Source organism: Etheostoma spectabile, chromosome 14 (assembly GCF_008692095.1).
Source record: "Etheostoma spectabile isolate EspeVRDwgs_2016 chromosome 14, UIUC_Espe_1.0, whole genome shotgun sequence".
NCBI classification, from domain to species: Eukaryota; Metazoa; Chordata; class Actinopteri; order Perciformes; family Percidae; genus Etheostoma; species Etheostoma spectabile.
Genome location: NC_045746.1, coordinates 8950656 through 8974874, shown reverse-complemented (window position 1 = coordinate 8974874; position 24219 = coordinate 8950656). Strand labels below are relative to the sequence as shown.

At 41.6% G+C, this 24219-nt stretch overlaps 1 protein-coding gene across 21 annotated transcripts in view; it reads left to right on the top strand.

Annotated features, from left to right (window-relative positions):
- The window catches only part of adgrb2 (adhesion G protein-coupled receptor B2), a 240978-nt gene that overhangs the window by 162322 nt on the left and 54437 nt on the right, over positions 1-24219 (top strand). For all 21 annotated transcript variants that reach the window (XR_004334864.1, XR_004334860.1, XR_004334862.1 and 18 more), the window contains one exon: positions 10538-10664. Coding sequence is in view for 8 of the 21 variants with exons in the window: in XM_032534850.1 (XP_032390741.1) it covers positions 10538-10664 (127 nt within the window). In the remaining 13 variants the exon portion in view is untranslated. The remainder of the gene's footprint in view (positions 1-10537; positions 10665-24219) is intronic.

Here is a 24219-nt window from a genome sequence, read left to right as displayed (position 1 = left end):
TGCTGTGTGGTTGCTGACCTTGCCTCTGGCTTCTCTATGCTTTGACTCACTCTGCCTCAGTATGGAATATCTGGCTGAGGCCCCACTGACACTGTACAGTGCAGCACAGCACTTATCTTATGTCTGGTGCATTATAAATTGGCTCCGTTAGATTGTGTGTATGGGCCACTCCCAGATGTGCTGTACTGATTCTATAGCTGCTGCTTTTTCAATCAGAACAAACTGTGTTTTGCTGCCATATGTAAAATATACTTAAATGTATGTTTACATCATATAATTCAGATCCTATTTCTAATAAGCATTGAAGTTACATACTCTCATACAAATGACAAAGCTCAAATGTATTATGGGAGGGCAAATGTGCAATCTCAATTTAAAACATGCTTAAAAGAATATGATCCAGTACTGTACTTAGAGATGAATGCAATATACACTTTAGATGGATGGATGAGAGTAAGCTTGTGAAGCGTTGTGGGTCACTTAATCCTATTCCTAATCCCCAGTGGTCTTCAGCTTGATCAGGGATCAGTGGTTAATGACCCAGGCACCCCGCCCTGCCCCCACCGTCCTTCACTGCCATAGAGTAATAATGGCCTGGTAGCTCTAACATCCTCAATCTGACACGATAGCTCAAGGTTTGCTTTGGGTTCAGACTGATCTGGCACCACTATCAGCTTTGGCACTGGCAGGTCTCAACCTTAAATGAATTAAAAAGTCAAAGGCTTATTCTGCACACTGCCAAAAACCAGCTGGACACAAATCTGGCCGAATTGTAAGCACTTTTATTTTGCTAAAAGGCAGAATGGCAAGTTCTGACCTTAGCCAAATGCATGACATTTAGTTTGGTTCTCGTGGCAGCATTATGGCCGTCTATAAGCCATTCTCCTGTGTAACAAGCAAGCAAGTAAATTATAGAAAGAATACATGAATAAAGTGTGGGAAGCGCTTCTTTTTGGTGGTGTTTAAAAGAATTCTAACAAGGTGCTCTTTGGTGAAGAGATAATCCAACAGCAGGAAACCCAAGGCACGCTTGTTGAAGAAAATATTAAAAAACATGTAGTGATACGCCAATGCATAGGTACAAAATTTGCACAAAGGTGTATATTTTCTTCAACAAGACTGCCTTGGTTTTCATGCTGTTCTGATACATGAAGCGGATTGATACTCAAAGTCAGTTCCTTGGCTTAAGATGCCTTATAATAAGAGTACTCCATCAATTTAGCATTATTGTCATGGTGATAGTTTTCAAAAAAAGAATAAAATCAAAGCAGCAGAACCAGAGATATCAACGTTCTTATGTGCCACATTATTTTTTTCATGACCTTGGCACCTACATTACCCACAATCCAACTCAACCCCCAACAGCTCAGTCTGAGATTTGTACATTATGCTAGTAGCAGCAAAGCCTCAGTCAGAGAAAAGGAGTGAGCTCTGTGTTTGCATGTCTGTTAGCGTTGTGACAGAGCCCGACCATAGTGTATCCCACCTCTCACCGGCCCAATGCATTCTGGTATACACAGTACTTCAGCTCACGTCAACCCTTAACAGGATATGTATATGTAGAAAATTGATTGATGCTATGCATACAGTAATATCTCTAAGGAGACAGCATACAGTTTAGCCCAAACATAGCCCTCCGTATGTTTACGTTTATAAGGAAAAGTGAGCTGCCTTATTCTTTTCTTTTTAAATTCTTGTGTCAAGGCAGCTTCTAAATGCAAGTTGTATTAAAGAAAAAAAAAAAGTCAGTTGGCTTTTCCTTAACCCCATTTGAGATTGAAATTCCTTGTATTCATTAACCACCTTACAACATTTCCACGTACTGCGTGTCCTCATCCTTCCCCGTTGTCATAGGCACTTACCCAGGAACACACACACACACACACACACACACACACACACACACACACACACACAACACACTTAACAGCGTAGCCACCAGGAAGAGGAGGGGGGTGGAGGGTTGATAGGGCTTGCTCCACTTTTCCATCTGACAGAGCAGAAGGGATCAAGACTGAGTCAAACAGCGAGTCGGCGCGGCAAGAGGGAGTCGGTCAGTAGGGCTTATGTGGGCTCTGCCTCCATTGGGCATTTCACACAGCGACAGGCTCTCAGCTTATTTCCCCAGCTATAACAACAGCCCTCACAGTACGCCTTAACATGGTAGCTTCGATTCTCAGTGCTGAATGCTTGGGTTCTTGTCGAGGGTACTTTGGTAGCTTTCAATAGCTGTTTCATGTTGAGATCAGTTCTAAGTAGCCGTACATTCAAATCTGAATTTCAGATATGATTTATTTTCACTACTGGACTTCAGGCTTGGGCTGCTTGCTCTCAAGACAAGGTCTTCTTTTTAGTTTGGGTGATGCAGTTCTATTAAGCAGGATAGGATTGTTATGTTAGTCTTCTTACTTAATGCATTATGTTTTATTGATTGTGTCATCATGTGACCGGTGGGAGTGGAATAATGCACCGTATCTTACTGTACAGCCAGAGATAGCCTTTAGAACTGAAGCGGTTTCCCTTGGGTGAAGATGTAAGACATTTGTAGTGATTAGTAATTGAAGTTTAGATTAAATGTAGAGAAAAAGAAAACTTGCTCTCCGCTGTCAGTTGGAATACATTGCCTCATCACTGCTGGACCTATAGAGTTTAAGAACCACTGGGTGAGTAGCATCTAAATACCCCCTTAAAGTGTATTTTAGGTCAGACAGTTGTGTAAAGATCTCCTGACAGATTTAGCTATGCAAATTCCCTCTTACAAGATCTCCCATGTAACCTAGAGTCAAGTGCAATATTCGCCTTATGCTTATTTTGTTGACTCACGTGATATTGGCTTTTTTCTTGTGCAGCTGGAAGTAGTCTGAGAGGACACATGTTAGTGCTTTGTCAAAGTCCTTTTTGAGCCCCTGACAAGATGCTCACTTCCAGAATCCCGCCACGTTTTCTTTGAGGTGTAATATTTGTATATTTTGGGTTGCAAAATCAATTCAGTTCTTTTTGGAATCTGGATATAATAATCCATTTTCAGCAGCCGTCACTTTCTTCAGAGCCATGTGGTGGGTCCATGTTAACACAGAACGCAGGCGGTCAGGACGGCAGGCCATGTATGGCAGTAGCTGAAACCTGTTTCTTTGCCTTTCCTGTCAGCTCAGTAGCTTGCACACCAGGAAGAAAGATAATCCCGGGAAAGAAGCTTATAAATTAGCCCTCGGCCATGCCAGAAAGCAGATTGGGGCAGTGGAGGTCAGTGACAAAGCATCCTCCTCGCACGAGAAATCAGGGAAGAAGTAGGGTTTTGGATGACAACCTCACATCCCATGAACCAAGAGCATGGTGGGATTAAGCAAGGACAGTGCATCCGTCTCCATTGAAGACTTATTCAAGTTTCCATTTAAAAGCAAGTGAACTAGAACTCTTTGTACTGAAGAAATAAAGGTGCTGTAAACTACTTGCATACTATCCTATACAAATATGTTTTAGTGTTCACATCTCTGGCCTTTTGATGGTGCCTTCATTTTTTTTTTCATATTGATACAGCCACACCAGTGTTGCATGCATTTTGATGAGAGATAATTGTTTTCTCCTGAATCTTTCCATAATACATGGAACTCATATCAATAAATATTTCATGTTTGAGTTACCGCACCAAGGATAACATAGCACATGAACGTCACAGCAAGCTTCACATAAGCTCACAGCATGTTCTTGGGATTATAAAACCAATCTTTACATTAGTCAGAGAGGAAAGAAGGGAAAAGAGGAAAGCTTAGTTCCTAATTACTATCTGGGTTCATTTCATTTATACACACAGACACACACATCAACTGAAAGGCAAACTTGGGCCTAGATCGTGGCAGATACTGTGTAAACGTGGGCTGGTCAGTCCTGCATAGTAGGTGCTTTTATTAGGGTTGGTTAAGTACATGCGATCTGTGTCATGTGAAGATTTGCTTCAGTGTTTTCTAGCTGTAGTGAGAGTAAAAGGGCAGTGTGCTCTGCCTCTGGTGAGTGCATTCTGGCTCCCTGGAGAGGTCGGGGATGTAATGTGTTACGGAATAGATTCCATCAGCAGGAATAGACCTCTTACACTCTTTCTTTTTCCATTTCTTTCTGTGGCTTATATGAGAAAAACTAAACTCCTGGCATCATAAAGAAGTAAGAGGATATATATTCACACAGGCGCGGAGCTGACAAAAAACATAAGCAACAGTGCAATCATGAGCTGCAAAAATGAGTTAGATGAGCTCGACAACCGCTGAGGCACCACTGTTTCAGTTCTTTAAATATGAAAAACAAAAATGTTGCCAGTGCGTGTTGAAAATATGTTTCACACTTTAAGTTATAGACACTCAATATGTTTAGAATTACATCTGAACAATAGAAAATTAAGATGAAAGAAAATGGTTTTCTGGTGATGATGATGATTATGAATTACCTTGTTTATTACACATTTACCAATGTTGGAGCTTCAGTAAATATGGGAGACACAGATTAAGAGATGGACACATGACATTTCGTTGGCCAGAGTAAAACCTTCAATGTGTGGCATTTGACCCGGTAACAGACAGCTGGGCCGCCAGGATGACCCAACCCTTGTGGGTGGGAATTTGCAATATTAATCTTGTTGAGTCTACTGTTCACTGTTTGGCTCCACTACCTTGGGGAAATAACTCAAGCACCTTATAGAAGTATTGGGAGAGAATAAAAAAGCTTGCTTCGGATCTAATATGTAAACCTTTTCAGGGTTTTCACCTATTTCTGGTTAGACCTCAGCTCTGGTCTGGAGGTAGGATGCCTTTTTTTTCACAGCCGACTTGTCGTACAGTAGTAGAAAAAGCACATTGTCAATGGCTCTGTTCTGTGAGCCAGCATGAACAACACCAGAGGCCTGAAACTCGAGCAGGGAAATGGAATTATTAGTTTGATTATTTAGACCTGTGGTTTTATTTTGTCATGTCAAAAGTTCTTCTGTGTCAAAGGCCCATTACATGTAGAAACTCTACAGTTATGCAGTGTTGTATTGCAACAAAAAAGGAAAAGGCCACTGTTGTAAAAGAGATGCCTGTAAAACTGCTGCGGGACTCCTTGAACTGCATACAAGGTTGCTTGTGACTCTTTCTATTCAGAATTTTTAATCAATGTACTTTTATATTGAAAAACTTCCCTCTGGCTGAGAATAGCATCACAACAATGTAAAGTCCATTGGCTGTGCAGGAAATTGTGGGCGAGGCCAGACGAGAAACTCGCAAATGTTTGCATGTTCAGTGGGCCGCGTATCACCAAAGTAAACCCGGGAGCTTAGAAACTGTTTTGCTGTTGGCCCTAGACGAGCAACTCCAATAATCTAATTAGGCGCCATTATGGGATCCGGTATCCAGTTAATATAATACATCCATGGAAAAACCAAACTTAATGTACCAATGAGAATCAAAAAAGCTGAACGATGTCCTGCCCTCATAGGGAGATGTCAATCAAGCCCAATCTAGAGGTCTAATCTGGTAAATTAGGTAAAAGCCGCGTCCTGGAATATTTAGATAAACATGTGTTACTTTTATATTTTTGTAACTGTAAACTGCTATGTATGCTTAATTTGTGAAAGAAAGAATGCAGAAAAAACAATTGTCCTTGTCGTTTTAGGGTGCCATCGATGCTGACGTACAGTGACACACTTGCAACTGTGTCCAATTCAGGCCACTTACCTCCGTGATCCTTAAAATCCCTGTCGACCAGAACAAGCCCTCTCCTTCCCAATAGTCCTTCTGTCGATGACTCATTAGCTCTGTTGGCAATGTGTCACCAACTCTCACTCAGTTTTAGACAATGACTAGTCAAAGTTTTATTTTATTTTTTTCCTTTCAAGCACATCAAAACATCAAGTATTATAGTATATCTTTGTCGGTTTGCTCAACTACTTTACAATTTCATGCACTGAATATTAAACCTGTTCCTTCTGTCTTCTAAAGACTTCATAGGCATTGGACTTGAAAGTATTCTCTGTATGAGCATCATTTTTGTGATTTACATGCTATAGATTTCCATCTCTGTGAGGAATTCTTTTGTACCTCGATGCTTTCTTCATCTCTTTGCATTCATTACGGTTTGCCACATCTCTCCCACATTTTAGTTCTTTCTCCTGTTATAGCTGTGCTTGTCTGCACTTCCGTCCACTGATGACACAATATACACATTTGATGACAAATTTTTGCCAGACATGAGCAACGAGAAACCGCAATGGACAAAGGACGTGTGATTAGTACTATATTGTTTTGGCTACGGTCATGTCATAAATCAGTTTTGACAGTGGTTGCCAGCAGCTGAAACTAGCTGATAATGTTAATCCTTGTTGCATTGATGACAGCTACAGTATGTAGAACAACATTTTCCCATGTATAACTGGTTCAAATGCTTAGCAGTGACAGTGTATTAAATGCTGCCTACGTGCAGAATCCTGTATCATAAGGCCTAATGTCTGTATTATCTGTCCCTTCACCTTTCCGACGTTATGTCATCTTTGCCTGTTTAGGATAAAAGGCTGCTTTGGATGAGAGACATGGAGGGGTAGCTATTTCAGCGACTTCACCTCCATACTGCTTGATTCCTTGCATCAGACCCTTTAGTTTTAGGAATTCCAAGCATGTTTAACCTTTTCTTTTCGGGTTTCCTAACAGTGTTCATAGCATTGCCTCAGTAGACATAAAAGGTCAATTAGCGCTGTTGTTCAGGAAGTATTTTTCCTGTTTTTCTCCACAGCTGCAACATCATTCTACAAGCAGTTAGTGAACAAAACACATTGCAATATGTTACTGCAGTGGTGCACCATACCTGTTTTAGTACACTGTTAAGAAATTATGCTTTAAAGCTGTTTGTCTGTTCACATGCAGAGCTCTTTAAGCTGCTGTTGCTGTGTCCAGACTGAATTGTCTTGACAGCTGATGGGTGGATTGCCATGAAATTTGCCACACACATCTTTGATGAGCCCTTACCTTTTCATCTAGTGCCAAAAGTGTCAGGTCAAAAGTTTAATTCAGCCCAGTATTTGGCTATAGGACATAACATCTACAAAACTATTTTTTTCCAGCTCAGCTGTACTTTGGCATGCTGGCATTAGCATTTAGCTCAGAGCATCTTTGTGCCTTATAACAGCCTTATAGAGCTAGCATGGCTGTAGACTCTCAGTCATGTTAAGTCTATATTTTTTAGGTTTTGGCTCAGGTTGATTATGGCAAACTGTGTAAGCCCCATGTGCACTGAGGGATAACCTGTCAAAGTCGAGACCAAACAACAGATGAATTGATTATCGCAATGCTATCAAACTGGATATATATAATATACTGGATGTATATTTACCCATCTAGGAATGAAATCCTTTGCACTCTAAACTTAGCATTCAAAGGCTAAAAACCAGCTGTACTGATATGATATACACCTGTTTGCACATCTGGTACCTGTTTTTCATGATGAAAGGAGTCCGTAGGGGCCACAGTTCATTCAAGTGCAATACTAGAAGTAAAACAAAAGCCAGATCCTTTTCATTATTCCCCACCAGCTCAGCCCATCTGACGATTTAATACTGCTATGAGCACAGGAATGCAAACAGCAGTAGTGTGTATCTGTAGCTGTAGTAGCCTTGCAATAAGAAATATCAGGGTTTGCTTAAACTTTGTAGGTGAAATAAAACTTAACAAACGTCAAAGCTGGCTGTTCGCTGAAGACATCAATACCACAAATTCAAATCCAGCTAAACTAGATCAGGGTCAGTTAAGCCTGAAATGCAGCAGCCAAAGCGAAGAGGTCACAGATAATGTGTATCTCCAGCGACCCCCTGTTGTCAGTTGTCAATTTCACCATTATCCCAACTTCCTCTTTGCTGCCAGACTGGCATAGAATACTTGCTATGCGTTTGTCCTTGTTGCATATAGTTAGACCGTTTGCATCAGTAAGTGAATGACACGTGTGCTTTCACATGTGCATCTGCCGTATTTTACATCAAGCGACATGCATAATTCAGGGTGCAACATTTGTGCATGTAACACAATCATTCATACATGTGTAGTCAGAGTACATATGGCTTTGCTTTCCCGGTGTGAACGAAGCCATTTGTAATTACTATACATGACATCTCTTGGGAATTCACAAACGCAAAACTCCCGTTTTCTATTCATGGATGCAAGCAACGCAGGATAAATCACTGAAAGCTCAGTGCATTCCACATGTAATAAGAAATGTAAATGTAACCCAGAAACTACCTTACACAATGTACACACTTTGGAAGATTTCCTCAATAAAAGGTCACAAGTGCACGTTTTCTCTCTCTCTCTCTCTCTCTCTCTCTCTCTCTCTCTCTCTCTCTCTCTCTCTCTGAGACGCACACACACACAAACATGCAAAGCACCAGGTTGCTACCTGTCAAGCTGTCTCTAGGCTTCGCTGCTGTGACTCATTTTCAGATCTTTAGTCTTTGAAGTGTCACTGTGCAGATAATGATCATCAGGGAATTGTACTCACATTTCATTACTGACATTACAAAGTGTGTGTGTGTGCGCGCATTCATATTCAGGTATAGCTTTTAAAAATTAACATTAATACTTTCTTATCACTCAGTGTTACACTGGTCGTGTTTGAGTGGCCAGTCATGGCAGAAGTAGATTTTGTCTTGAGTGATGTGTTGCACTGTTGCACTTCATGTAATTTTTATTAATTTGTTCATGCTTTTTGATTGACAGCCAAAAAAAAGGACACAATATGACTGCTTCTTTTGGCAAGATGCAGATGCTCAGTTTATTTAACACATAGCACATTATTTTGATGAATTTATCTGCTAAACTGGCAAGTAATATCAACAAAATACTGTTTCAGTACCCATATTACCATACTATTTACTATGCCAGAAAGATATTTAGTATGTCTCAATACATATGTCAAATGCACTCTGCTAAAAATACGAGGATGTTCAACTTCATCTGAACTTTGTAAGGGCATCTGCAGGACATACTAAACGTAAAAAGAAAAGTATGCAATTTCTGGTTTTGCATCTAAACTTGAAAATTAATTCCAAACTGATTTGTTTGTATTTCATTGTGACATGTATATTGAATGAGGTATGTGCACACCGTAGAGCAGGAGCTTCCGGTAACTGAAAGATGAGAACAAAGTCAGAAAAAAAATTAACGTTTGGAAAGATAATAACCTTAATCTTGTACTTTTGTATGTTGAGGGTGAAATTTGCATTATATTTTATGCAAAGATAATGATGAAAATGCCACGTGATATTTTTACAGTTCCACATAGTACGTGTCTCAGTAAGGGAAGTGAGTGCCCCTGCTATTTACTTTGTGCGTTTATTGTTCTTAGGTCATAGATAGAAGAGGAGTACATTGTAATTCCTTTTTTAGATGTTAAACTGTCTGTTATTTCTCCAAAATCTGGGTAACGTCCAGAATATGTCTTAAGATACTGTGAATACAAAAAGCAACAAGCCAGCTTATCATTTCTCATAAAGCAAAAATTGTCACCAAAGCTTTCCCCTTGAGATGTAAGCAGGGCTCAGATATAATATTACCAGTCAGTGAAGGCCATATATTTTCAGCCTTTTGAGTGATTTAAAAGATTGTCAATATTATGCATATCCTTATATGGTGAAGTCCATACTGTATATTAGCAGCACTTGATTACATCTTCTACCCATGTTGATGCTGCTCATTACTATTAGCTTGAGAGGAGGTAGTTTTTCACTAATGCATTAGTGGTAAAGAAACAGTGGACAGTGTGCTGCCTGCAACTGGATACCATTCCATCTTCTCTGCTTTACAAATCGTTAAACAAGAGAACAAAATGAAAAGGTATACTCTATATAAAACAGAAAAAAATACTTTGTTCCTGAACTTTTTCAAGAGTTTTTTTTATTTAATTCTTTAAAGTATTTTTGAAATAAAACCCTTGAAGCCCCTGAAATTGGGCTTCACGTCAAGTATTTTCAAATCAAGGGAAGAGGTGAAAAATATGAAGAGAAACAAAGTGTTCAAAGTTCTGTTGTTTGAGTGTTGTGTGTCAAAGCAATGACCCTTTAGTCCCCATCCACCATTTAAGCCGCACTGGTCTTTGTCCTCTGTTTGCTGATGCAACCCTTTTCAAGGCCTCAGCCTGTTAAGGTATTCTTCTAAAAAAAGAAAAAAAAAAGGGAGTTGAAATAGAAAGAATGAAAGACAGAACAAAGATGAGAAAAAAAGTATTTAGGGTGCTAAACACGGAGAGAACTCAAGTACAAGTGAGGTGACTAATGCCCGCTGGGTAGAAGAGCCTGTCAGTGTGCATGAGTGATGATGACTGCATATGAAACCCATAGAATGAATGTCTGAACTTGGTGAACTGGATGGCTGACCCTCTTAAAAACTCAGTGCCTCTTCACCTCTTCCTTGAGTTGGAGCTTCCTATGGACGTGTTTAGGTTTGTGACAACTCTTTGTGTGCGTTTGTCTCACAGTCACTGTTAATGTCCCTTGTGCCACCCCCTCCACCACCCCCTTCTCCCCCATCTCCAGGGAAGCTGGCGCAGAAAACTGGGGCACGGAAGGCTGCCAAACATCCCCGTCAACCGCAGTCCACACCAAATGCCTGTGCAGCAAGATATCCACCTACGCCGTGTTAGCGCAGCAAGCTAAAGACCCGGTGAGTCACCTATGCATATCCTGATGTACTCTGTGCTACTTGAGGGCTAACAAGGCAACTGGTACCAGCGGCCAGGTCAAGGAGCTGATGACTTTGCCGTGACATGAATTTAGGTGGCATCCTTGTCATTTGGATTTGTCTGTAACATATATCAGACTGTTAAAGCTGTCATTTATTGTCTTTACATAGTTGTCTTATTTTATAACAAGCCACTTTTCCTCGCACTGCTGACAAGAAGAAAATGGGTACAGGCTTAACGGAGCTGTCAGTGTTTAACATTGTCATGGTGTGAGATGCGGTTTTGATGAGTGCGTTTTTAGTTTTCCAATTATATGTTGATTGGCAGTCACTCTCTCTTTTTTTTTTTAGCTTCAACTTTGGAAAGGTCAGGTTGTTCAGGGAACTACTTCCATAGGGGAGACAAGAAGCGTCGAGAGACTTTATTACGTCTGTGTGCGATTGTGCCTGCAGCTCGTAAACCTACGCTTCTATAAATAGTTCTTGCGATCTGTGTTTAAAATGATTTAAGAAGTCTTTTTAGAAGTTTTGGGGGTAATGCCTGTTTAGATACATTGACCCATTCTCCTGTATTTGCGCTAATGGCCATCCAATGAGCTGACATCACTTATTTCACCTTCCTCACAGCCACACCCTAGTTCACTAAATGCATAAGATCCCATCGACGTTTCACACCGTCGTTCTATACCCACCTCACCCAATTGGTTATTTATACCTACTAGGTTCTGCTCTCTTGTTTTGCCATATTTGATTGCATGATTATTGTGTCTTATGTATCAGTTTCCCCCGCTCCTACTTCTTTCTTCACCCTCCTTTCCACCTTGCTACACCTTTTAACAATTGTTGAGCTGACTTTATGCTACAGCTCCTTGACTGCTGGGGTCACAAAATGTTCCCCTAAGCTTTGGCTGTTAATGTGTCTCCATGCTTGCTTGCACATTATGCCCACAAGGATAGTGACTGCATTAAATAACAAGGGAGTGTAAGAAGATGGAGTTCGGCCTAATGTGTTGTCACACTCTAGAATCTATGCTAGGTTGTTTGTTTGTTTTTTAGGTTAGAAAATGGAGCCAGCAAAGCATAGCCCCAGTAAGCACTGGAGGGTAACTCCAGGTGTCAAAGAAATGAAAAATGATTGTGAGGAATGGAGGATTTTGGGAAGGAAATGTTTAACCAAACACAAAAGGCAGTCTGGTCTCAGCTGGCAGGGAGACGTAAGAGAGAGAACTAAAAGGAGAGAGAGACAGAGATGCGCTAAGTAATAATGCAATAACTAGTGTCGCTGAGAGCTGTGGGCTTATGTAGACATATATCCCTGTGTAACCTTTTACAGGGTGAAACAGTGCCTCCACATGCAGCAGCACTCACGGGTGCTGAGCATTCACCCTTAGCTGTTACATTACTGTTAAGAAGGTCTTTGTCCATACACTCTGCATCAAATATGAAAATGGGATTCAGACTCTTAACTGCACATAGGTGTTACTGAGCTGCGAAGTGAATGGAGCAGCTGCTTCCGCAAGTAGTTCGCAATTCTGATTTGAATTAGTCTTTTAAAATTGTCCTCAATATTTCTCTATAAACGAAACACAAGAGGAGTCACCCGGATAATTAAAGGATCCCACAGGTTAATGTCATGGTTTTTAATTATTTCAGCTTTGTTTCTGAGGGTGGGGTTTTTGTTCATTAGTTGGGTTTGTCGCATGGCTCTAGATACTATGATACCCATTAGCCTCGGCCTGCTATTGCTATAGAAGAGACCGGCCTATGCAGGTACTTCGCAAAACTCCAGCGTCACTTTAGGTGATAGAAAACCGAAGATTCTATAGACATCAATGCAACTTGACGTGTTTTTGGATTATAATATCGAAAAGTTTGTATGCCTTTGTTTCCTGTTAAACAAACGTAAGTTTTATAGACATGTCTAATAATTATTTTGCGGCCTTGCCTGAAACTGAACCTTAACTAATCAGCGTTGATCGGTCTGCCGCCATGTCCGCTCAATCTTATCCCGTCCCAGTTCATCGATTAACCAACTCAGTGGCTGGATATTGCTTATCCAGACGTCTATACGTATTTTTTTATTGAATCCCTTAAGAGTTGTCTGTATATAACCACCTGTTAATAGCTAACTGTCTGATCGAGGGTGAGATTTAGTTGGAGACGACTGTTTTATGTACTGTGTGTCTGTACTGCAGCAGCCTCCCCACCAGGCTAGCTATCATCAGTAGAAACTGTCACCAGGATCATTTAGCGGTTTATTACACTGACAGTGAATTTGCCTCAAATCTCAGTGTGAAAGCCTTGGTAAATATGGTTGTTTCTGGTTTGTTATTCAGCATGATCATAATGATACAGAACAGCATTTTGGCATTTCCATGTTTCTCTTCCGATATGACAGCGGGTGCGGTCTTGGCGATTGGCTCTTGATGACGCAATGCCGGTCTGGTCTGTGGAGAAGAAGCCAGTAATCTATGTGGCAATTTTAAAACACTTCTTCCTTGCAGTTGGCAGCAACACTCGCGTCTTATTCTACCAAATGTATCCAGAATCCAACAGTGATTTCTTTGAAGCTGATGATGGTATTATCAGTTTTCTCAACAGACTGACCTAAAGCTTCTGCACACTGTTAACGGTGCACAGAATTTAAAGCTTGGAAAGCGGATGTTTTTCACCAAAATGCACTTCAGGAGTCATACCCAACTTCACCTTATGTTTTTATGTTTGATCTTACTTATTTCTCTATGCGGGAGAGTTTCATGTCCATCCACGCTATGGGAATGCCCCGACTGCAGGTGACTTAACATTGACCAGAGACAAATAATGGAACATTTCCTTCCAGAACCAAGGACACCTAAAACACAGTAGCGCCTCCAACTCTCTCTAATTGTGATCATAGTGGCTGGTCCTTGAATTATGACTAACACTGGGATAAGCATGTTGCACCTCGCTTGTGTCACCAGCGATAACGCTGAGATGGTGACGTGGATTGCACCTTTCAATTGTAGATGCCCTACCTATGCTAAAGGTGCTGAATGTCTTTTTTTTTTTCTCTAATAATCAGTTAGATAGTAACTTTAGGTATGCGTAAGAGTTAAATTATTTCCCCTGGATATCCCCCCCTCCTTTTCTTCTTTTATTAAGTGTAAATAGGGTCAAAATAAGGTGACGGCCTCCAGGAGAGTAACTGCAGTGACACATTATTCTGTCCCTCACAGCTTGAATTACTTCACAGGGGTCTGGAACCTATTAAAGACCTCGGTGAAACATTAATTTCCATTATGTGGAAAAACACAATGGCTGCGACCTGTGAGCTGAATGGGTCATTCCAGCTGCAATTTCTGGTTCCTGTGACACCCCTTCCAACTGAACAATATTGACTTGTGCTTTTTTCCCCAGCAAGCAGGTCGGCTGTGTTTAGTGAAAGAGGGCTTAGAGGGAAAACACATTGACTTTTTTGGCATTTGTGATATCTGTGAAGTGTGTGTGTGTCATTAGTGATGCATCATTCAGCCCCCCGGGTTCCACCCTTACACCCAGTGCTGAGGACCGGAGGGTATGGGTCAGTGTGTTTGTGTCCGTGGCTCTCAGTCAGGAGCTGTTGTGGCCCACGCTGAGTGCACTTTGTTGCTTTAGGGTCCTCCAGAGTTAGGTTTTTATCCCAGCAGAGATTGGATTCTATAAAAGAGGAGGTAGAGGCAGATTGAATTTAGCGAGACAAAAATAACCAGTCACATCCAGACATGCAAACACAGACAACTAGGTATGGATCTTTGCACTTTTGTACACCCTCGCACACACAAGCGTGCATGCACGCACTGAAATGCTCACATAGACACACATACTCGAATGCTGTGTTTTGGCTGTGTGGCTTTTGGAGCAGAGCTGAGTATCGGCAGCCCAGCTCTGACGGCTTATCCTGGGCCATGGCGCTAGGGACAAGGGGGGGTTGAGGATTAACCTCCATGTTTAATAGAAAAGGGAGGAAGCGAGGGGGAAGAGAAAGAGATGGAGGGATTTAGAAGCAGTGCTGCCATTACAGGCCGTTTACAGTGGAGCGAGGGATAGCAAGTTAATCCTGTTTACTTTCTATAGCCTCTGAGGTGTGTGTGTGTGTGTGTGTGTGTGTGTGTGTGTGTGTGTGTGTGTGTGTGTTTGGTGTTTGTGTGTGTGTTGTGTGTGGTGTGTGTGTGTGTGTGTGTGTGTGTGTGTGTGTGTGTGGTGTGTGTGTGTGTGTGGTCTAGAGAGAAGCCTTCACTATCAGACAACAAGAGGTTGTTACTTTGGAGAAATGAGAGAGCGAGAGAGGGAGAGAGAGAGAAAAGGAGTTGATTAAGTGAGTCATAAACCATACATAAACCAAGCCACTTTTCCAAAACACTGCAGTGGGAACACAAACCCTACGGATATGCCTGGACTCATTGCCTCTGCAGCGCTCAGGGATCATGGGATTTGGAGTTGAAGGAGGTATTGGCTTTTATAAAACTCAGTTTCACATGCTGTGCCTCAAGTTAATCAAGTGAGTTACACTTCTTAGCTTGGATTTTGTCAGCGCATGAGGATGCTGTCCTAGTTGCATAGACATGGATATTGGTCAGTTATCAAGCACCTCTCTCAAACCCGTATTCTAGCTAGAGTAGGATTCCTAGCTCATGCTTAAGCCGTAACCTGAAATGCATGCGACAAGTTCAGTGGTTCAAACTGCACCCGAGACCTTGCTCCAGTCAGTGTGGACGAGTACACACACACACACACACACACACACACACACACACACACACACACACACACACACACCAGTCTCGCAGTGGCAGACCTATCTCCACAAACCTTGTTTTGGTTGAACATTTGCACATAGCGAGGCAAACTCTAGAATGGCTTATTACCTGCAAAGGAAAATGCCACATAACATATGAAATTAAGTTATTTATTTACACAATATAGTACTGTGAGCTATTTAGCTGTGTACATGGGTACACCGTATTTGCTCTTACCGGAACATCGCTGTATATTTTGTCCACAGCAATCCCTGCCAGTCGGACCTACGATGTTGCCATCGGCAGCTATTGCCAACGAATGCTTCTGGTGATTTCTATGTGATAGAGAACTGGCCAGCAGCAATGTTTTGGTCCGTGTCTTCATCTTCCCGTTGTAAAAGGCTGCGCCAACCCCCTTTCTTGACTTCAGGGTTTTCACCTGTTCCTCTTATCACTGTTACTGTATTTAACTTTTTCTCTTGCTAGCTTGCTTCAGAAGATAAGCCATGCTTGGAAAGAAAAACCCTTTGTCTATAACTGGTGGGCAAACAATCCACTACATCCCTGTAAGATCTTAAGTTCATTCACAGACAGAAGCAAGCATGAGGGCCTGCCTTATTGCATAATTCAAACACTTGCCATTTTCAGCGTGCCGCTTGCTCGCTCATAGGTTGTTGTTGTTGTTGTTTCTTGTAGCAGAGGGATTTTGTGAACGATAACAGACAAATAGCAGAAGGGTTGAAGGAGAAGCCTGACATCCGGCGCAGAGCCATGCACTGGATGTCAGGCTTTATCCTGGCAATATACTACCGTTGGCACCACACACACATTGGTTCGGCATTTCCATAACTCATTTAGAAGGCAATTACTGCCTCACATCAATAATAATATGTGAACCTATCTCTGCTGTAAAAGAGTTCTCACCGTTTCTTTTCCCTGCAGCGCTACCTGCTTATGTCACAATCACTCTCATGAAATTATTGGGTCTGTTACCTCTGCTGTCATCACTGGCACCTAATAATAAGAAGGGAAATATCTCACAGCTGATTCTACTATTCAGAACTAATGGCGAAAGGGCAGACTGTGGAAGGAGATAGCGATGATTGAGGCACTACAGGATGGCAGCTCATATCTTAACTCATTATGACTTAACTGAAGATGGCGTTTAGAAAGAAAACAAGGCCTGCCCTAGATGGAGCATGACTGCAAGGTTTCAGGATGCAAATTCCTTGCCCTCGTCAACTGAAATTAAAAGATGAGGGGGACTGTGCGGAATTGCATTAGAATGTTTGGATCCCTCGTTGCATTAATTGAAGGTTAGTTAGTGACAAGGGAGATGATGACAGCGTAAACAGGTGAAATTATTTAGTGGCGTTTCTCTGGCTAAGGATGCATAATGACTGAGTGTGGGTGTGACAGATTTACTTGGTAATTACACATTTTCAAATGGAGCAGAAAGTGTTTGTTTTGGATGCGGTGGCATTTTCATTTTGCATTTTCTTGTTATGTGAAAAACAAAAGGTTTTTCACAGTAGAGGGTAATATGTCCTCATGGTAACCTTCTGATTACAATTTGAGAAAATGTGTGTGTGAACTAACACGGCCTGTTCTAGTGTATCTAAGATAGTATAGAAGATATAGGTATATAGAAGGTATATATATTTGTGCTACTTGCTTTAATTTAGAACTCTTTTGTCTTTGTTTGAAGCTGAAACATGTAGTAAACAAGCAATACAAAACTCAAATAGTACGTAAAATAAAATACCTGAAGATAAAGCCAGCACTTGATATGATGACTTTACATTTTAAGTCACTTTGTCAGCTCTCCAGGTTGTCACACGCTGACAGCAGACTTATGGGTTGTCTTGAGGCCACTGAAGCCAGAACCTGTCAAGTTAAACCCTCATTGGTCTGCTGAATTGATTCAGTTGAAGCACATTGCAGTCAGTATTTACCTAGTGCAATGACAGCAAAACAGACTACTGAATAGCTCGAACACTAGATTAGCAAGATGCGGAACTTTATAGCTCTGTAGTGGCAGTGCCCCGTTTGTGTACGAGTGTGTTGGTATTCCTGTACCTGTGTGGGGACCAAAGGAGCACATGACTGCTGAATGTTGACATCTTTTCAAGAATTCTTCAGCATTTTATTAGCATTTTTTCCCAGCCTACTTGGGGCTATGAGACACTCTGCAAAAATACCATATTACATGAGTGTCAACGAATAGCCACAAATGCATGCTGTAAATGCAAACAGCTGCCTTATAGAGTATTAAGAGCCTGGGACTGGACTCATTAAAAAAACTGCCAAAATTGGTTGTGTGTTCAAATGCCTGGAACAACCTACAGTGCGTTTACTTTTTCCTGACAAGGAGTTCTTTTAGCCGTACCAGTTAGGACCGTTCTCTCTCAAAAGCAAAGCCAGAAGTAACGGGATTTAGTTTTACCTTTGTATAACCTCTTCAGGAAGAGGTCGGTGAGGATGAATGGGTCAACTTGGACATGCTGTTTGCATCCCATTTCCTACTAACCTTAAAACGAAAGAATGGGAGACACAGGGAGGGAGGGAGGGTGGAAGGGGGGAAAGGAGGGTGGGTGGGTGGGTGGGTGGGTGGAGTGTCAGTGAGAGGAGATAAGTAGGTTAAACTTCCTGAGCTGAAAATAGCTATCTTCTCCATCACATGGTAGCCAAGCTGCCCAGGGGAGCCTGGCCATATACAGCACAGCCTCAGCACATTCTTTCTAATCTGTACTTTCTGTCTCTGTCTCTCTCTCTCTCTGTCTCTCTCTCTCTCTGATTTTCTCTCCTCTCACACACATATGACGCACACACAAAACACTTCCACATACCCCATCCATATGCAAAGTAATATTGCTCTATCTATTCAGAGCAGGGCATTTGTTAGACACTGTAGCCTCAGGCCTGATGTGTTGTATTTGTGTGGGCGTTTCCTTTTTTCCTCCCTCCATTTCCCCTTTTGTAGCATCCTTCCATATGAAATTAGACCCTTAATCTCACCACGCACACATAACCTAGATAATCTAACCATAGCAATTAAGAAAACACTGTTAGACAAATTGACACAATGAAGGGCTGTGGGACAATTTGTGGATGTGTGGGTAAATTACAAGGAAGAGTGTAATTTATTCCACTACATGTCTGGTAGCGGCTGATTTAGGACAAACTAAGAGAGACAGAGTAAGAAAAGGAAATTCAGTGTGTGTGTGTGTGTGTGTGTGTGTGGTGTGTGTGCGTGTGCGTGCGTGTGTTGTGTGTGTGTGTGTGTGTGCTTGTCATTCCCCATGCTTCCTTCATGTTTGATCTTCAGACTGCAAATAAAAAAACCACAATGCGCGTATCTTTGACCTTCCTCTTACAGGTGTCTTTGCTTCCTGCTTCTTACAGTGCAGACGCTTTGCTGCTTGCTCCTGCTTCTGCTTGCATATTTTGCTGATAATCGTGCTTTTCCTCTGAGAAACTATGAGCAGCGGCTCTTGGACACTTCAAAAAACACTGGACTATACATTTTGTTAGACATAGTAGGCTATTGCCATATTTTAAATTTTTCTGCGTGAGCGTGGCCTACCAATAGCTCAAGCCTGTCCTACAGTGATTGTAGCTAAAGCTAATTAGCAGCAGATGCCTCCTTTCTCCGTAGAAGACTACTACAAACTCCTTCAGAAGATTGCACTTCTGGAAACCAAGGTTCACCTTCTAGAAGTGAACGTGGAAGTTAACGGATCTTGTGGAAATGACACCACTTTACCATGGACCCATAACAATGGACAGAAGTATGCTAACACACGGCTAATTAGCACCAACAAGACTACAAAGAAACAGGAGGGTGGAACTGGTAATAAATCAACAAGTGGCGGTCCTCCCTGGAACTTGTCTGGTGCGAAGCCTAAGAGTAAATCATTTTCCTGGGAAATGGGAGGACGACTAACGGGCCGGGCACAGCGCCCTGACATTTGTGATATGACCGGCTGGCCTGCATTATCATCTGGGCAGAGCGCCTCTTCAACCCCTGTACCTAGTAGGACACAGCCGTGGACAGCTGCAAAAGGGAAAATAAGCAACAAAATGCCCCCCCAACAACCTGGTGTGCAACTGGATAACAGATTTGCTCCTCTGCTGCAAGACGCTGGACAGTCATCTGATGACCGGGACTGCGTCTCATCACCACACACAGGGTAAGGACTGAGAGCAATTCAAAAAGTAAAAAGCTAACAACTGGGCCTCAAACCCTGATTGTGGGTGACTCTGCTGTAAAAGATTTAAAAAACAGTAAAAACACCAAAATACTATGTTTTCCCAAAGACATGGTGTCTGACTTGACCCAAAAAATCCCAGATATCGTGGCAGCACACCCAACTGTGAAGAACATTATTCTGCATATAGGGTCAAATGATGTTGTAAAGCAACAGTCTGAATTGCTGAAACTGGACTTTAGGGAACTGCTTGACACAGTCACCCCCCTAAGCGCAAATGTGTTTATCAGTGGTCCTATACCGTCAGTCAGAAGAGGAGATGAGAGATTCAGCCGACTGTTGGGACTAAACAAATGGCTTTCAACTGAATGTACCGTCCACTCTCTGAAGTTCATTGACAATTTAAACATTTTCTGGGAGCGCAGACATCTTTTTAAAGCAGATAGACTTTCCCTTAACAAGCCAGGAGTAAAGCTGTTCACCTCTAATCTGCTTTACTTTCTGCGCTACACATCTGCTCCCTCTGCCAAGGTCACAAAACAAAAGGAAGACACAACAAAGTGCGGCAGGATCCGCACAGCCCCCGCCTGTGCAAAGATTGACCATGGGGACAGAGAGCAGAGACACGAAACCTCCACTCCCCTCTTCACCGTCCCAGCACCCCCTCAAACCTTCCAACCCCGAACCTTCTGAGGATTCACGCTGTCTCTACTGATGTCTCACAACCCTTTCCCTTATTTCCCCCATCAATTATGCACCCCTTCCTACCCCAGGCTCAACCCGGGCAAAAGTAAAAGCCACGCACCACTACCAGGATGTCAGAAAACCCTTCCCCAGACTGATAAGGACGCTTGTGTGCAAAATCTGCAAGCAACTACTGATTGTGCCGGGCCTTGGCTGCAGGACTAGTGATACTAATGACTCTTTTCAAGACAAGCCGGGCCCTGTGGATTCAATTCTTCCTCAATTTCTGTTGTGATAGGTAATAGGAAAAGAATGGTGAATAAGCACTTAACTGCAAACTTAGCAAATTTGGCATCCATTCCTCGTCAGCTACAGCCTGTCCAAAAAATGAAAACACACTACACATAGCCTTACTAAACGTCAGGTCTTTGGCAGGAAATCATTTTTAATCAATGATTTTATTACTAAGCACAATCTAGATTTTATGTTTTAACTGAAACCTGGTTAGACCATAATAACAGCGCTGCTGTTCTCATGTGGCAGCTCCCCTAACTTCGTTTTATGAGAGAATAGAGTGAATAAGAAAGGAGGTGGAGTCGCCATTTTGAATGACTCATTCCACTGTACGCAAATATGTTATGGAAATTTTGTTCTTTTGAATATGTTGCTCTTCAATTAAGATCTTCCCCTCAAGGATGTTTCTAAATATCTACAGGCCACCTAAAATGTTGCAACCTTCATTGATGACTTCACTGAACTGCTGTCTATTATCTGCATTAACTTTGATTGTGTATCATCGCGGGTGATTTTTACATTCATGTTGACAGCCCCCAGGACAGGGGGAGAAAGAGCTGTGTTGTGTTTTTGAGAACTATGGACTGACTCAGCATGTGACGGAGCCCACCACCAATAAGGGGCAACACTGGACTTGATTGTCTCCAAAGGTCTGAACATTTCCAAGTTGTTGGTGACTGACGTTGCTCTCTTCAGATCATTCCTGTGTTTTCTTTAACGGCACTATCTCTGTGCCAAAAGTGTCCAAACAAGATAATCAGAAAACGGTATATCACTGAAAACACCAGTGACACTTTATACAGCTTTTCTCCTCCACACCAGCCCTCTCTGGGCTATCAGTCAGTGAGCTTGTAGATAATTTCAACTGTAAAATCACAATGTTATTGATGCCATTGCTCCCACTAAGGGCAAGTTGTATCTGGTAAGAAAAGATCTCCATGGAGAAATGTCCTACTGGTGAGAACAGAAAAAAGAGAGTGTAGGAAAGCTGAACGAAGGTGGCGAAAAACAAATCTCCTGGTCCTATAACTCCTAAAGAGAGACTTCGCATTTATAAATTGGAACTGAGGAATGCAAGAGGTCCTTTTTCTCTGATATTATCTCTAGAAACAATAATAATTCCCGTGCTTGTTTGCTACTGTTGATAGGTAACAAAACCCTCCAGTACCAGTAGCATCGAACTTTATCTACCAAGGCTGAATGACTTTGCCTCCTTCTTCAAAGACAAAATTCAAAAGATTAGACAAACAGTCAGTGCCTCCATATCAAGTCCAGGATATGTGTGCGTCACAGTGTTCAAGCAAAAATAGTTCCAATATGACAGAATTTCACACGATCAACCATACAAACCTGGAGGACATTATTCAACATCTGAAAACCTCGACCTGTTGCCCTTATGTTTACACCAGGGACTTTTCAAAATGTTCCAATTGTTTGACTTCTGATCTTCTACAGATTGTGAACACATCTCTTCTTTCAGGTATCTTTCCACAGGCCCTGAAAACTGCAGTAATCAAGCCACTCTTAAAAAGAACAACCTAGACAAGTCACTAATGAGCAACTATAGGCCAATATCAAACCTTCCGTTTTAAGTAAAATCATTGAAAAAGTAGTCTTTCAACAAACTCAACCATTCTTGTCACTAAGCACAGTTTTGGTACTTTCAGTCGGGTTTCCGACCACACCACAGCACTGAAACGGCTCTGTCAAAGTCTTTATGACATCCACCTTAACACAGATAATGGCAAAATTTCAATCTTAGTATACTTGATCTCAGTGCTGCATTGACACGGTCGACCACGATATACTACTAGACCGATTGGAAAATGCGTTGGCTTTCTGGCTCAGTACTAAACTGGTTTGAATCCTACCTAAAGAATAGGATTACTTTGTGTCTATAGGTAATTATGCATCTGAGCGACAAAATGACGTGCGGAGTTCCGCAGGCTCCATTCTGGGGCCTTTCTGTTTAACATTACATGCTTCCACTGGCTCAGATATGGAGAAAAACAAAATAAGTACCATAGTTATGCGGACGACACACAAATTTACATAACCTTATCGCCAGGGGACTATAGTCCAATACAAAAACGACTAAGTGCTCGAACAAATTAACGGCTGGAGTGCCAGAACTTTCGAAATTAAATGAAGGAAAAACTGAGGTGGTGTGTTTTTGGAGCAAGAGAGGAACGATTAAAAGTCTGCGCTCAGCTTCAAACAACAATGTTAAAAACAACAGACAGCCAGAAATCTTGGTGTAGTCATGGACTCAGACCTGAACTTTAACAAGCCACATTAAGACAATTACAAAGTCAGCCTACTATCACCTTAAGAATAATCAAGGGTTAAAGGACTTATGTGTCAACAGGATTTGGAAAAACTTGTCCATGCCTTTATCTTCAGTAGACTGACTACTGTAACGGGGTCTTTACAGGTCTCCCTAAAAAATCAATCAGACGCTGCAGCGATTCAGAACGCTGCTGCTCGAGTCTCACTAAGACCAAGAGACTGGATCACATCACTCCAGTTCTGAAGTCTTTACACTGGCTTCTGTGTCTCAAAGAATTGATTTCAAAGTATCTTGCTAGTTTATAAACACTTAACGGTTTAGGTCCAAAATATATTGCTGATCTGCTACTACACTATGAACCACCCAGACCTCTCGGTCATCTGGGACAGGTCTGCTTTCTGTCCCCAGAGTCAGAACAAACAGGGTGAAGAGCTTTCAGTTTCTATGCTCCTCATATCGGAATTAAACTCCAGAAACCTGTAGAACGCTGCTACTCTCAGTTCTTTAAATCAAGGCTGAAGACCTTTCTTTGATGCTGCCTTTCTTTAAATGACTAATCATTCTTTAAATTTCTTATGCTGCACTGTAAATTTTTCTTGTGTTTATGTTTCTCTTTTTTTTTAACTGTCTATTCATGTGTTTTACCGGTTTTTAATGCTTGTGATTTTTAACTGTTTTTACTTGTGTTTATCTGTTTAACTGATTTGTGTAAAGACTTTGAATTGCCTTGTTGCTGAAATGCTATCACAAATAGCTGCTTGCCTTGCCTGCCTTGCCTTACAAATATCAAAAACACCTGGTCTCTGTTGTCTCCCACTGTCCTCCTAGGCATTTCCATTTTTTCTGAAGCAGATGCTTGTCATATCCCCTTCTTCTCTTTTTAGTGTCTCCCCTTTCTTATGAGGCCGTTTTGATTATGGTTCACCTCTATTCTCCTATTGGTATTCCAGCCTATTCCCTTTTTCTCTGGAGAAATTGGCTTCCTTTGATGTGCCAGGGAAAACCACTAAAAGAGGAGCTCTGTCTTTGTTTTATTTTTCTCTTTCTATTTCTTTCCCCTCCTACTCTTTGCTTTCTCTTATTTGTCCTTAACTCTTCCCACTCCATCTCTTTCTCTGAAATTCTCTCATGCTCCTTATTTTCAGTTTGCATTCTTTATTAGGTTTCAAACCGCAAAGCGGTAGAACCGTTCTATGTTTGTCTGTTTAGTTGTTGTTATTATTATTATTATTATTACTATTATTATTATTATTATTATTATTTTTTGTCTGCCCTGCCGGCTCAAATTCCCGTGAGCTGGAATG